At 44.1% G+C, this 16528-nt stretch overlaps 1 protein-coding gene across 1 annotated transcript in view; it reads left to right on the forward strand.

Annotated features, from left to right (window-relative positions):
• LOC134337336 (small conductance calcium-activated potassium channel protein 2-like) overlaps positions 1 to 16528 on the forward strand; it is a 123266-nt gene that overhangs the window by 83684 nt on the left and 23054 nt on the right. The window contains exon 5 of the mRNA XM_063032250.1: positions 14560 to 14701. Within this exon, the coding sequence (XP_062888320.1) occupies positions 14560 to 14701 (142 nt within the window). The remainder of the gene's footprint in view (positions 1 to 14559; positions 14702 to 16528) is intronic.

Here is a 16528-nt window from a genome sequence, read left to right on the forward strand (position 1 = left end):
GGACCAACAGACTCCGGGACAGCTTCTTCCACCAGGCCATCAGACTGATTAATTCATGCTGACACAACTGTATTCCTATGTTATATTGACTGTCTTGTTGTACATACTATTTATTACAAATGACTATACATTGCACATTGCACACTTAGACAGAGACATAACATAAAGATTTTTACTCCTCGTGTATGTGAAGGATGTAAGTAATAAAGTCAATTCAATTCTCCAGAATGTCAAGAATAAGGTGTAAAACTTGGTGGTTATGGCTGTTTATTAGGTATTCATAACAGTAAAAATAACAGTGATCAACTCTCTGTGCTGTAGGGGAGAGAGAGAGAGTGAAGGAGAAGATCAAAGGAAAGGAACACAGAAGTCGTGGTGATCTTATACTAAAAACTAGTTCAGTGGCCATTTTATTAGGTACAGCTGTGCATCTGCTCGTTAATGCAAATATCTAATCAGCCAATCATGTGGCAGCAACTCGATGCATAAGAGCATGCAGACATGGTCAAGAGGTTCAGTTGTTGTTCAGACCAAACTTCAGAATGGGGAAGAAATGTAATCTAAGTGACTTTGACCGTGGAATGATTATTGCTGGCAGACGGGATGATTTGGGTTGTCAGAAACTGCTGATCGCCTGGGATTTTCACTCACAAGAGTCTCTAGAGATTACAAAGAATAGTGCAAAAATCAAAAAAAAACTTCCAGTGAGTGGCAGTTCTGTGGGCGAAAAATACCTTGTTAATGAGCGAGGTCAGAGGAGAATGGCCAGTCTGGTTTAAACTGACAGGAAGGTGACAGTGACTCAAATAACCACACATTGTAACAGTGGTGTGCAGAAGAGCATTTCTGAACACACAACACAATGAAGCTTGAAGTGGATGGACTACAACAGCAAAAGACCATGAACATACACTCAGTGGCCACTTTATTAGGTACAGGAAGTCCCTAATAAAATGGCCACCGAATGTAGCTTAGACTAGAGAGCTAAGGCACATTCCAGTGATAAGAAATAGCCTATGAAATTGTCAGCTTCAGTGGCATGACGCAGGCTACAGAGAAACTCCTAGGAAAATACAGAATCAGCTATACTACAATTGCTGAAGATTCACCACACCTTACACATGTATAGGTTATTGTATAAAGATATAAGCAAGCAAAGTTTAATAACAAGAAAATTAACAATTTTACACTCTAATCCAACAGGATTTTAAAAGGCAAAGTATGTTTGATTAATAAATTAACAGCAAAGATGATTTAGTGCAGTGGATTTTGATGTGTTTTTAAAAAGATATTGAATAGAGCATTACAGATGTTAGCAATATTTATGCCCCTCAGATTAAAAGCTGAGGAGGTTTGCTCAGGAGTTGCCTCAGGGAACTGCTTCACCTTTTAATTAGCAGGACGTTATTTCAAAATTGCAGATGGTTCAGAACAAGCTCTGAAAAGAGAGTTCAAGGTCGAGATAGGTCACGGTGAAGTGGAGATAGGTGTCAACAGAGGACCCATGACAATGGGTTCACGTTTTCAACCGATGTCACCAGCAGGCTGAATGTGGATGAGAAATAGGATGGATGCAGGACCACATAGGATAGTCTGGATGACAGAGTACAGACGTGGGTAGACCTGGATAAGAAGAGCCTAGTACAACTGGATGACAGAATAGCAGTGACGGAGGTGAAGGTGTGAAGAAAGTGGTACTGGGGTTTCAAATAATTATTTTCTACTGATTTCCGTTGTTTTCTTTCTTTGCCAGAGGCAGATATTTGATTAGAAGTTTTTAAACAATGAGTTCAAAGATAGACTGAATTTATGAGGCTTGAGGGGTAACAGTAGAAGAACGATGGGGTTAAAGTTGGAAATTCCTGAAGAGAAGAATAACAATGGAGCTTTGGAAGGGAACAGAAGAAAATCCAGAGAAGGAATCACTAGGAAAGTAAGCTAACTTTGAGACCTAGAGAACCGTGTCCATTTCTGGGAAGGATGTCAAGGCTTTGGAGAGGCTACAGAGATTCATCAGAATGGATCTGCGGACAAAGAAGTTCAGATACACCGAGAGGCTGAAAGAGCTGAAGCTGTTCTCTTTGGGGAGGGACTTATTCAAAACATAGAACGCAGGACACTACAGCACGATGCAGTCCATTTGGCCCACGGTGCTGTGCTGACCTTCTAGCTAACTCAATCATTTCCTTCCCCACCATTTCTCTGTCGTCCATGTGCCCATCTAAGGTTTTGTTAAATGACGATAATGTATCTGCCTCTACCACCATCGCTGGTATGGCATTCCATACACCCACCACTCCCTGAGGAGAAAAAATCCCTATCACCTACACTTCCCTCCAATCACCTTGAAATTATGCCCTCCCTCGTATTAGCCATGTCCGCCCTGGGAAAGTCTCTGGCTGTCCACTCAACCTACACTTCTTATCATCTTGTATACCGCTATCATGTCACCTCTCATCCTCCTTCACTACAAAGAGAAAAGCCCTGGCTTGCTCAACCTAAACTCATAAGATATGCTCTCTAATCCAGGTAGCATCCTGGAAAATCTCCTCTGCACCCCTTCTAACGTTTCCACATCCTTCCTAAGATGAGGCAACCAGAACTGAACACAATACTCTATACAACCCTATCTAACCAGGGTTGTATAGAGCTGCAACATTACCTTGTGGTTCTTGAATTCGGTCCCCCAACTACTCAAGAACAACACACCATACACCTTCTTAACAACCCCATCAACTTGCGCAGCAAAATATTCAAAACAAGGAGATGTTTAGAAAGAGTAATGGTGAAATTATTTCCAGTGAGAGACGGTTCAGTTAGCAGTCAACAAAGATTTAATCTGCAATAAATGGAAAAAGAAAGGAATAGAGAAAAGCAATTAAGTGATAGGCTATGATTTGTAAAGCACAGTGGATGCAGATTAGAACATAGAACATAGAAAACCTACAGCACAATACAGGCCCTTCGGCCCACAAAGTTGTGCTGAACATGTCCCTACCTTAGAAATTACCAGGCTTACCTATAGCCCTCTATTTTACTAAGTACCTATCTAAATGTCTCTTAAAAGACCCTATCGTATCTGCCTCCACCACTGTTGCCAACAGCCCATTCCACGCACTCACCACTCTCTGAGTAAAAAACTTACCCCTGACATCTCCTCTGTACGTACTCCCCAGCACCTTAAACCTGTGCCCTCTTGTGGCAACCATTTCAGCCCTGGGAAAAAGCCTCCGACTATCCACACGATCGATGCCTCTCATCATTCAACAGGAACTTTCAGAAGGAATTGGATAATGCTCCAAGGGGAGAAAAATAGCAGGACTGTGGAGGAAAGAGAGTGGAGAGGGACTACATGGGAAACTCATTGAAAGAGCCAGCACAGAAACGATGGGTAGAGTGATCTCCTCCTTTGCTCCCTCCCTCTTAGTATAGTTTATGCAATTTTGACTCTCTGCTGGTTTGGGTGTCAGATTCAATGAAAGGGCCATTGAATAATGAAAATAAATGTTGGGATGAATTTTTCTGTGGAGGGTGAGCTGTTACAATAGAATTTAAAAGTTGCTTTGCTCTGCCTGGCCATTGCCCTGTTTCCTCTGTCTGGCAGTAGTATAACATTTGATGAAAGGCACCATTTTCTTTCTCTTTCACCACAAGTCCCATTTGGTCAGAGACTTTTCATAGTTAGGAAGGCCAGGACATGAACTGAGGAGTGAAGACTAGGAAATACAGGAGAAACCCTGTGTCTTCTAAACTAATGAGCCTGTGACAAAACAAAAAATCTCTCTTTTCCAATTAGCTCCCCATCTAGATATTTCAATTGTTCATGTAAAAATATAAGACCATAAGATATAGGAGCAGAATTAGGCCGTTTGGTCCATCAAGTCTGCTCTGCCATTTCATCATGGCTGATCCGTTTTCCCTCTCAGCCCCAATCTCCTGCCTTCTCCCTGCATCCCTTCATGCATTGATCAATCAAGAATCTATCCACCTCTGCCTTAAATATAAATGAAGACTTGGCTTCTGCAGCGGTCTGTGGTAACGAATTCTGCAGATTCACCACTCTGTGGCTAAAGAAATTCCTCCTCATGTTCATTCTAAAAGGACGCTGCTCTATTCTGAGGCTGTGTCCTCTGGTCTTAGACTCTCCCACCATGGGAATCATCTTCTCCACATCAACTCTATCAAGGCCTTTCACCATTCGACAGCTTTCAAATAGGTCACCCCTCATTCTTCTGAATTCCACTGAATACAGGCCCAGTGCCATCAAACACTCTTCATATATCAAGCCATTCAATGCTGAAATAATTTCCGTGAACTTTTCTAAGATAAGGAGCCCAAACTGCTCACAATACTCCAAATGAGACTTCACCAGTCTTTTATAAAGTCTGAACATTACATCCTTGCTTTTATATTCTAGTCCTCTTGAAATGAATTCTAACATTCTATTTGCCTTCTTCATCACAGACTCAACCTGCAAATTAACTTTACAGGAATCCTACACAAGCACTATCAATTCTCTTTGCACCTCAGCTTTTTGTATTTCCTCTCCACTTAGAAAATAGTCAACCCTTTCATTTCTTCTACCTAACTGTATGACATACATTTTTCAACACTGTATTCCGTCTGCCACATTCTTGACCATTCTCCTAATCTGTCTTAAGTCCTTCTGTACCCTCTCTGCTTCCTCAAAGCTACCTGCCCCTCCACCTATCTTCATATTGCCTGCAAACTTGGCAACAAAGCCATCTATTCCATCATACAAATCATTAGTGTATTATGTAAAAAGAATCAGACCCAACACAGACCCCTGTGGAATACCACTAGTCACCGGCATCCAACCAGAAGAACTTCCTTTTATTCCTGCTCTATGCCTCCTGCCAATCAGCCACTGCATTATCCATGCTAGAATCTTCCCTGTAATACCATGGGCTCATAACTTGTTAAGTAGCCTCATATGTAGCACCTTGCACCTGTCAAAGGCCTTTCGAAAATGCAAAAACAACACATTAACTGATTCTCCTTTGTCTATCCTGTTTGTTATTTTTTCAAAGAATTCCACCAGATTTGTCAGGCAAGATTTTCCCTTGAGGACCCTATGCTGACTACAGCCTATTTTATCATGTGTCTCCAAGAACACGGAAACCACATCCTTAAAAATCAACTCCAACATCTTCCCAATCACTGAGGTCAGACTAACTGGCCTATACTTTCCTTTCTTCTGCCTCTCTTCCTTCTTGAAGAATGGAGTGACATTTGCAGTTTTCCAGTCTTCCAGAACCATTCCAGAACCTAGTGGTTCTTGGGAGATCACTATTAATGATCTCTGTAGCCACCTTTTTCAGAACCCTGGCGTGTACATCATCTTGTCCAGGTGACTTATCTACCTTCAGACCTTTCAGTTTCCCAAGAACTTTTTCCCTAGTAATGGTAATTTCACACACTTCATGACCCCTGACACCTGGGACTTCCACCATACTGCTAGTGTCTTTCACCATGAAGACTGATGTAAAATACTTATTCAGTTTTTCTCCTATTTCGTTCATCCATCATTCCTTGTCTCCCATTACTACCTCTCAAGCATTATTTTCCGGAGGCCCAATATCCACTCTTGCCTTTCTTTTACACTTTTTGTATCTGAAGAAACTTTTGGTATCCTCTTTAATATTATTGGCTAGCTTACTTTTTTATTCCATCTTTACCTTCCTAATAACTTTGTTAGATGCCTTCTGTTGGTATTTGAAAGCTCCCCAATCCTCTAAATTTCCACTAATTTTCACTCTGTTATACGCCCTCTCTTCAGCTTTTACGTTGGCTTTGACTTCTCTCGTTAGCCATGTTTGTGTTTTTGCCTTTAGAATACTTCTTTCTCTTTGGGATTTATATATCCTGTGCCTTCCAAATTGTTTCCAGAAATTCCAGACATTACTGCTCTGCTGCCATCCCTACCAGCGTTCGTTTCCAATCAATTCTGGCCAACTCGTCTCTCATGGCTCTGTAATTCCCTTTACTCCATTGTAATGCTGATACATCTGACTGTAGCTTCTCCTTCTCAAAATTTAGGGTGAATTTGATCATATTATGACCACTCTCCCCTAAGGGCTCTTCTACCTTAAGCTCTCTAATCAATTCCAGATCATTGCACAACACCTAATCCAGAATAGCTGATCCCCTAGTGGGCTCAAACATGAGCTGCTCTAAAAAGCCATCTCAAAGTCATTCTAGAAATCCCCCTCCTGGAATCCAGCACCAACCTGATCTTCCTAATCTACCTGCATATTGAAATCCCCCATGACTATTGTAACATTGCCCTTTTGGCATGCATTTTCTATCTCCCGTTGTAATTTCTAGACCACATCCTTACTACTGTTTACTGTTACTTCTAATATCAAGGCGATTTTTCTATTATTGGTTTAAAGATCTAAAATGATGTTCTTCAACAGGATCTGCTAAAACTTTAACTGCTTAGAAGGAAAATGGCATCAAGTGTAAAGGGACACCTGCACTGCTGGTTTCTCCACCAGGTCATGTGGAATAGTGATGTGGAAGTAAGGCAGACACTCTTCAAAATTTATCATCAAAGCATATGCAGTCAATGGGCATTTTATTAGGGAAATCCTGTACCTAATAAAGAGGCCACTTAGTGTATGTTTGTGGTCTTTTGCTGCTGTAGCCCATCCGCTTCAAGGTTTGATGTGTATTTGTAGATGCTCTTCTGCACACCACTGTTATAACTTGTGCTTATTTGAGTTACTGTCACTTTCTTGTCAGCTTGAACCAGTCTGGCCATTCTCCTCTGACCTCTTTCATTAACAAGGTGTTTCTGCCCACAGAGTTGCTGCTCACTGGGTGCTTTTTGTGTTTCACACCATTCTCTGTAAACTCTTGAGACTGTTGTGTGTGAAAATCTCAGGAGATCAGCAGTTTCTGGGATACTCAAACCACCCCATCTGACACCAGCAGTTATTCCACATTCAAAGTCACTTAGATGACATCTCTTCCCCATTCTGATATTTGGTTTGAACAACAACTGAACCTCTTGACCATGTCTGCGTGCTTTTTAACACATTGAACCTCTGCCACATGATTGGCTGATTAGATATTTGCATTAACAAGCTGGCGTGTACAGCTGTACCTAATGAAGTGGCCACTATGTGGATACTGTATGTTACCATATTCTACCTTGAGATTCATTTTCTTGCAGACATTTACAGGAAAAAAAATACAACAGAATTTATCAAAAACTATACATAAACAGACAAAGACTGACAAACAATATGCAAAAGAAGACAAACTGCAAATAAAAATATAATTCTGAGAACATGAGTTGTAAAGGGTCTTTGAAAGTGAGTTCATGGGTCATAGAATCAGTTCATAGTCGTGGTAATTGAAGTATCCATGCCATGGGAACTATACTGGAACAGACTGCCACAACAACACTGTAGGAACACCTTTGTCAAATGGGTAACAATAGTTCAGGAGAGCAAGTCTCCTCCTTCTCTAAAGTAACAAGGAATGAGCAATAAGCCCTATTTTTGCCGGTGGCACCGATAATCATGTTAGTAGACTAATGTATAGTGAAACCTAATATTCAGCTCAAGGAGGATGAGGGACTTCATCAGGCCTCGGGAACCTTGAACCGGGAGAGATGAGTAACAACGTTCAAAGTAAATCTATGATCCAAATATGTATATATCATCATATACTACCTCGAGATTCATTTCCTTGCAGGCATTCATCGTAGAGCAGAGAAGTACAATAGAATCAATTGAAAGCTACACACAAAGACCGACCAACAACCAGTGCGCAAAAGAAGGCAAACCATGCAAATAAAAAAATAATAAATAAAAAGTAGATAAATAATACTGAGAATATTAGTTGTAGAGTCCTTGAAAATGAGTCCATAGGTTGTGGAATCAGTTTAGTGTTGAGGTGAGTGAAGTTATCAGTGCTGGTTCAGCAGCCTGACGGTTGAAGGGTAATAATAATTCCTGAATCTGGTGGTGTGGGATCTAAGACTCCTGTACCTCCTTCCCGATGGCAGCAGCAAGAAGAGATCGTGGCCTGGATGGTGGGGGTCCTTGATGATGGATGCTGCTTTCTTATGGCAGTGCTCCTTCTAGCTGTGTTCAGTGGTGGGGAAGGCTTTCCCTGTGATGAAATGGGCTTTTGTAGGCTTTTCCACGCCAGTACACTCATCTGTTGAAGCTTAGCTTGCTTTCTGTAGATCCTAGCTCAATATGGGAGTATCGATGTCTACAAATCAGATCATCGTGGGCCACTTTTTATTTGTTCTCCATCATCCAGTCTCACTGAAAGGTCAAACTTCACGTGGGCATTGCTGACAGTGCCCATCCCTAATTGTCCTGGAGAAATTGCCGATGAGGTGCTCCCATTCTGGTGAGACTACTTCCACAGTATTGTCAGGGAGGTACTGTAGTCCCACAGTTTAGACCCCGCAACAATTAGGGATCAGCAATGTATTTCCAAATCAGGAAGGTGTGTGGCCTGGAGGGGTACCTTTAGGTGGTGGTGTCCTCCCTTGATCTTAGTCGTAGAGAGAGGCTCTTCGGCCCATTGTGTCTATGCTGATCATCATACCGAGCTAAACTAATCCCACTTCCCTGCCCGCCAGTACCATACCCTCTGTGCCCTGCTCATTCAGTACCTGCCAAAGTGCCCCGTAAGTGTCGTAACTGTTCCTGCTTCCAGCACCTTGTCTGGCAGCTCCTTGGTTGCAATCAAAGGTTTACTGGTGCTGTCAGAGTACCCTTGCTGAGTAGTTGCACTTTTTTTTTCTGCGTTCTCTGTGCGACTGACACGATGGCATTTAGACACCCTGTAGATATACGGCACAACCAAAGCTCTGCAAGGCTCAGAAGCAGAATGCTGGAAGGACTCGGCTGATGTAGCAGCATCTGTAGATGTAAAAAGTGAAAGCTGATATTTTTAATCGTGACCTTACAACTTTTTACCTCTGCTTGACTTCTTCCAGCTTTTTGATCTAGATGCCAGCATCTGCTGTCTCTTTTGCTTTTGCAATAAAGACCCTTCAGTAATTTTTGTTAGCCCGTGTGGCCTGCACTATCCCAGCACAGTGCAGAAGCCTGCTTTCACCAGTGCCAACTTCACTGGTAAAGGCAGATGCTGGGTAGCCATTCAGTTCCATTGCCATTGAGGTAGCAGCTACCCGGTTCTCCTTTGGTCCTTGCTCCAGCCCCTGAAATGTTCTCTCCTTCACACCCCCAAGCTTCTAGTTGGATGTCCACCTTTGGCCTTCTAATGTGATCGCCCACCCCGCCCCTCTGACAACTAACCACCAACACCGTACGGTTCAACGATCAATCCAGCCTGGACCAACAACCTCACCTCTCACCACCCAACCCACTCTACTGACCAATCCTAACCCCCAGTAACCCTCATCACCTGATAGTCCTCCAATCCATTCATCACTTTTATCAACCCCCTTCCATCCAGATGTTTCCCAACCCTGCCCTCTCCCACCTAGGTTCCAGACCTTTCTTCTCTCTGGTCTTACTCCTCTATATTTTTAGGCATCCGTTAGTCTCACGAGACCATGGATTTGCGCCTTGGAAGGTTTCCAGGGTGCAGACCTGGACAAGGTTTTTTTTAATGGAAGACCGGCAGTTGCCCATGCTGCAAGTCTCCCCTCTCCACGCCACCGATGTTGTCCAAGGGAAGAGCATTAGGACCCATACAGCTTGGCACCGGTGTCGTCGCAGAGCAACGTGTGGACACACATGCAGCCTCAGCCAAGGCTCGAACTAGCGACCTTCAAATCACTAGACGAACGCCTTAACCACTTGGCCACGTGCCAACTCTCCTCTATATTATAAGATGATAAGAGGCATAGATTGAGTGGATGCTTTTTCCCGGAGCAAAAATGGCTGATACGAGGGTGGCATAATTTTGAGGTGATGGGAGGAAAGTTTAAGGGGATGTTAAAGGTAAGTTTTTACACAGAAAGTGGTGGGTGTGTGGGACACACAGCCAGGGGTGGTGGCAGAGACAGATTAATTGGGGACATTTAAGAAACTCTTAGATCGGCACCTGAGTGATAGTAAAACAGAGTGCAATGGAAGAGGAAAGGTTTAGATTAATCTTAGAGAAGGTTTAAAGGTTGGCACGGCATCGTGGGCCAAAGGGTCTGCGATAACGTTCCATGTTCCTCCCAACTTTCTAATTTTCTCTACACACTGTGCAAAAGGTATCTTACATGGAAATGCTATCAATGTGCAAGACCTACTCAGTGGTGCTCATGACGACCAAATTTACTGTGGGCAAGCTCATGGATGAAAGGTTGGATGATGAACTTCTAGGCAGGAGTGTGAACTTGTCAGGTTGGTTGCTTGCCTCCAGATCAGGGTGCCACAGTCAAGGTGTTTCACACACTTTAGAACAGTGAGGTCTTTGGCCTTTCTGTTATCATTGCCTCAGGTTAGTGCAGTGTGTGAAATCCCTGCAGTAACACAACTTTCCTTCCTGCAACTCGAAGCACGTCTGATTAGAAGGCGTACTCTATCAAAGCACAGCTTGGAGTTGCCCTGAAGCCTCGGCTTAGTGAGGTTGTTCACAGGAGTTCAGTCGCAGAGACTGACTGGGGTCTGAAGGCTCAGAGAAAGAGATGGAACTAAGTAGAATCCTGAAGGAAAGAGACTAGAATGTTTAGGAAGAGGAGCAGATTAATAATCTGCAGGATCTGAGATCAAAGCTTCCCCTGGCAATATGAGCTTCATATTCAAAGAAAACGATCTGGAAAGAAACATTAATTCTCTGTAGAAGCAATATGAGATGAAAAACCTAACTAGTTCAGTCTTTCAGAAGGGAAACCTACCATTCTTGCCTAGTCCAGGTCTGTATGTGACTCCAGTGCAGACTACCTCAGTCTCTGAAGAGGCAGAGAAAACCTTTCAGCCATATTGCAACCTTCCACCTTCGCCACACAGGGTGCCATGGGTCAAGGACATCCAGTACCACTAAGGAAGGGCGATAAATCCGGGCCATGCTCGGAAGTCCACATCCTGGACATGAACATGAACTAGAGGGCAGCTGTGTATTGGGATGATGTGTGTTTGGGCACTTGTGTGAGTGAGCATATTTCTGTGCATGTGTGTACGGTGGCTCTCTGGTAGACCCCTGCTGTCCAGGTAGAGTGGATGAGCCAGAGAGTAGGAAATAACCACAAAAAGACGAGTCAATGCCTTCATGAAAGGGTGGAGAGGAAATTGGAACAAAATCAGTGTTGTTCATAGATTACATCAGTGGAATCAAATGCAGAATTTAAAAGTTTCTACTGATTGTGTTGACAATCTCTGCGAAGGAGGGTAGCCGCTAATTACAGGGGACATTGAACTCGCAGAATGGGAAAGTAATTGGCAAACGGAACGCATTGCAGAAGGATGCGAGGTAGCACATACAGACTGGAAGAACTGGAGGGTCACTTATTTTGTGGAAAGTATAAACCTAAGTGCAGCACACCAAGGTTGAATAGCTCACAGTGAAGAGACAAAGGATGAAAAGAGCAAACCTCATCACACCAAAGATGAATAGCCGTGGTACAACACCAAGGTCGAACAGCTCACAGTGCAGGCAAAGAACAAAGGAATCTCAGAGTACAAATACACTAATCATTAAAGCATCTAACACAAGACAGCAAGGCAAAGGAAGCTCTAGTTTTTATTTCCAGAGACATAGATCTAAAGAGAAAGGACATTATACCTACTATGTCTTTAACCTTACTAGACTGGGTGTAATTCCTGTCACTGTTATATAAAAAGACACTGAAAGAAATTAAAAAGAAGATTTATAACAATGAAATCAATGGATTTCAGGAAATTGTCACTGTGCTAGAGGATTTGCTGGTGGGCCTAGCAGCAGGTACTGAATAGTCTCCTCCTGCTTCTGCCTCTTGCATTCACGCTGGTCTAGAAGACTCAAGCAGAACATGAGCACTGGTGTAGAGATTCTTTGGATCAGATGGGCTGCTTTCCTCTGGCCATCACTGAGCAAACATGTATCTGGCCTGTGCTGAGGTGTTCACTCAGCAGAATAGGACTAGGCAAAAGATTAAATTAGAAGATGGTGTTACCTATGCTGACCAATGAATTTAAGACTTTAAAGTGAATCTAAATTAGTTTTTTTTTAATTAACAGAGAAGGTGTAGAGAAACTTTCAGGGTCAGGTACTTCTCATCAGGCAGTGAGTGAAAGCCTTGTTATTCAAGCATTTCCTGACGCACAGATCAGTGGGAATATGGAGGGCTCTCCTCAGGGAGCTGGGATCAGTGGGAATGTCGAGGGCTCTCCTCAGCGAGCTGGGATCAGTGGGAATGTCGAGGGCTCTCCTCGGAGCTGGGATCAGTGGGAATGTGGAGGGCTCTCCTCAGCGAGCTGGGATCAGTGGGAATGTCGAGGGCTCTCCTCAGAGAGCTGGGATCAGTGGGAATGTCGAGGGGTCTCCTCAGGGAGCTGGGATCAGTGGGAATGTGGAGGGCTGTCCTCAGCGAGCTGGAATCAGTGGGAATGTCGAGGGCTCTCCTCAGCGAGCTGGGATCAGTGGGAATGTCGAGGGCTCTCCTCAGGGAGCTGGGATCAGTGGGAATGTCGAGGGGTCTCCTCAGGGAGCTGGGATCAGTGGGAATGTGGAGGGCTGTCCTCAGCGAGCTGGAATCAGTGGGAATGTCGAGGGCTCTCCTCAGCGAGCTGGGATCAGTGGGAATGTCGAGGGCTCTCCTCAGGGAGCTGGGATCAGTGGGAATGTCGAGGGCTCTCCTCAGGGAGCTGGGATCAGTTGGAAATTTTAAAGCAGGCTGATTGATGCCTGTTGTGTGAGGATATTCAGGTTTATGGAATTGTGGCAGGTAACTGGAATTCAGGTAGAGGCCAGTCGATTTCGAACTCAATGGAAGAACAAGTGTTAGGGGATCAACAACTGCTTTCTGGCTGTGTTCTGTTCCCCCGTCGTCAATTCCAAATTTGCACCAATTTCACTCTCCCTTCCTTCAGCCCTCGTGTGTCGCACTGTGGGTTTTATTTCTCCCGAGTGTGTGGCAGCAAAGGTGTTTATGTCAGCTTCTGAGCTGCCCATTCTAGATGTGTTGCAATGTGGACTGTTCAGTCTTGGTGAGCTTTTCTTCTCTGGTGCTTTGTACTATGTGTATTCATTGTTGGTGGATTATATCCTGGGCCATTCAACAGCAGTGTGCACAGCGGGCTGTTCGCCTTTGGTGAGCTGGATTGCAGGCTACAGAGCAACGGTGTTTTGAATCTCGTGTGTGCAGCTCGGTGGGCTCATAACCCTTGTTCAGCAGCTCCAGCTGAGGGGTGTGCAGGAGTGACAGAATTGGGAGAACACACACTGCAGTTCTCATAAGCAGCTTCAAGTTCAGGGTATCAACGTCTCTGAAGATCTATCCTAGACCCAAACATCACAAAGAAGGCGTGCCAGCATCTGCAGTTCATTAAGAGTTTGGGGAGCTTTTGGTATTTCACCAAGCACGCAAGCAAATGTCTACACTTGCACCTTTGAGAGCATTCTAACTGCTGGCACCACCATCTGGTATGGAGGCGCCACTGCAAGGGATCAGAAGGGCTGCAGAGGGCTGTAGACTCACTCAGCCAGCTCCCTTGCGGACACGAGCCTCCACGCCACTGGGGACATCTTCAAAAGGTCATGCCTCAAGAAGGCAGCATCCATCATTAAAAACCCTCACCACCCTCTTCTCATTGCTACCATCAGGGAGCAGGTACAGGAGCCTAAAGACTCACCCCGATGCTTGAGGAACAGCTTCTCCTCGGCAATCAGATGTTTAAATAGTCCATGAACCTCACAGTTTCGCTGTCTCTTTGCCCTGAAGTAATTTTATGTACTGCTACAAAAGAACAAACGCAATGGCATACGTCAGTGATAATAAACCTAATTTTGACTCAGGCAACACACATCAAAGTTGCTGGTGAACGCAGCAGGCCAAGCAGCATCTATAGGAAGAGGCGCAGTCGACGTTTCCGGCCGAGACCCTTCGTCAGGACTAACTGAAGGAAGAGTGAGTAAAGGATTTGAAAGCATCACTCTTCCTTCAGTTAGTCCTGACGAAGGGTCTCGGCCTGAAACGTCGACTGCACCTCTTCCTATAGATGCTGCTTGGCCTGCTGCGTTCACCAGCAACTTTGATGTGTGTTGCTTGAATTTCCAGCATCTGCAGAATTCCTGTTGTTTTTTTTCTAATTTTGACTCTGTGGGCTCTTCCTGTTGTACCATGGCTATCCATTTTGACCCGTGCTGCATTGGGGCTCCCTAGCCTTGGTAAGCAGCTGGACTGTGACTTGTACATCCTCAGTGCAGGCGTCATGAGCTGTTCGGTCCAGGTGTGCTGCCCTGTGAGCTGTACACCCTTGGGCTGTTCACCCATAGAGTGTTGTACGGTCGTCCTCCTCCCTCCTGTTAACTAAATCATCTAGGTGTTCTTGGATGTTGCTGGTGCCCTTTCTTCTCCGGCACGTGACTGGACTAGATTCTAATGCTCCTTCTCTCCAAATCCTACAGATACCATGATAAACAGGAAGTCACCAGCAACTTTTTGGGAGCAATGTGGCTAATTTCAATCACGTTTTTGTCGATTGGATACGGAGACATGGTGCCTCATACATACTGTGGGAAAGGAGTCTGTCTCCTGACAGGCATTATGGTAAGAGTTTATCATAAAATGGCAGCGAGGTCCAACGTGATTCCACAGATGCGATGGATATTGAGCAGAGTAGGAAAAGATGGAGCTGAGGAGAAAGTAGAGTTGAGGGATATTGGTGGTGAAGGATCAGGGCGATTAGGGATTTGTGGAGATGGTGGGGCGATGATTTCAGGGGATATAAGAGGGAGACTGAATGGAATTTGGGCTAATGGGCAGGTAGAATTGGGAATGATGGGGTAGGGTGGGGGTTTTAGGTTTGAGCTATAAAAAAATCAACTTGTTATCTATTAATAAGCACAAGAGATACTGCAGGTGCTGGAAATGCAGAGCAACACATACACAAAATGCTGGAGGAACTCAGCAGGTCAGGCAGCATCTATGGACTAGTCAATGTGTCGGGCCGAGACCCGTCGTCAGGTCTAAACTTTCGATGAAACAGTAAACTGGGGAATGAAGTAGGAAATTATTGATTGCTCTTGATCCATGATCAGACGTCCATGGCCTGTGCAGCTAAATTTCTCAGTGTGTCTAGGAGCTACAGGGATCAAAATGCTGCACGTATGAACAGGTGAGTGAGGGGCTGTTGAAAGGAACTAGCCGGGGCCTCCAGGGAGACCAATAATAGGAAATTTAACATCTCAAGCTTGCACTACCATTCAATAAATTCAGGGCTCATCCTTTCCTTGGACCATCTTCCCACCCAATTCCCATGTCCTTCAGTTCTCTCAAATAAAATGCTGAAAATACTCAGATTAATGTTCCAGGCTAATGAATTTTACCCCAGTTATTTTCCCGTCTAAACATCTATAGGCTCTAACTTTGAGTCCACTTGATGAGCACCACAACCTCCTGGGACACAGAACTGCAAAAAATCACCTCCCTATGAATCTCTCCACATCTTAGTCCGAAGTGACTTAACCTTTTACCTGAGACCTTGCTCCTCACTTCTAGACATCAGCCTGTAGAAACAGATTCTGTCCTATCAGGCTGTGGGCGATCACTGAGATCGGTGCTCATACTTCTAAATTTGGGGACACTGCAGTCCTGAAGAAGGGTCTCGGCCTGAAACGTCAACTGTTTACTCTTTTCCATAGATGCTGCCTGACCTGCTGAGTTCCTCCAGCATCTTGTGTGTGTTGCTCTAAATTCAGGGAGCTTCAGGTTAATTAAACTCATTCTTTTCTCATTCCAGAAACCAGGGAAAAGGAACAAATTACCTTTTGGGACACGCAAAGGGGAAGGAGGGGTTAATGAGTCATTGGGCAGAGGGGGAGAGAGTTATGTTCGACCAAGCTGCACAGACCAAAAACCAGAAATAAAAGCATTCAGTTCAGTATTCTACTTCTTAACTCAGTTAGTCTTGGCTAATTGGTAATTGGCATCTTCAATTTTACATATGTCAAGTTTGTTAACATTTCAGAGTCAAGAGCTGGTGTTTGATTGATTTTTCACAATCTCCACCGACCCTGCCCCGTCCGCCCCACCCCAAGACCAACGTCGTGTTCACAGATGGTCGGAATAACCAACAATGCAACTGCAGCACCTCCACAGTATCCTGTTGGTTGCCTAGCAACACCTAGCTACAGCCAATCAGAAAACAATCAGATTCTTTACCACTAAATTGGTTGATTCGCAACTGTTTTTCAAGCAAACAATTATTTTCAAAGAATAAATAACTTTTTTGAACTTTGGGCTGGTGCAATATAGAACTAAATCTTTAAGTATTTTCTGCTTAAGTTATCCTTTATAATAAGAAGGACTCTTGGCCTCACAATCCACCTCATTATGACCTTGCGCTTTATCATTTATCTGCACTATGGGTTTTTT

Source organism: Mobula hypostoma, chromosome 24 (assembly GCF_963921235.1).
Source record: "Mobula hypostoma chromosome 24, sMobHyp1.1, whole genome shotgun sequence".
Taxonomy (NCBI): Eukaryota; Metazoa; Chordata; class Chondrichthyes; order Myliobatiformes; family Myliobatidae; genus Mobula; species Mobula hypostoma.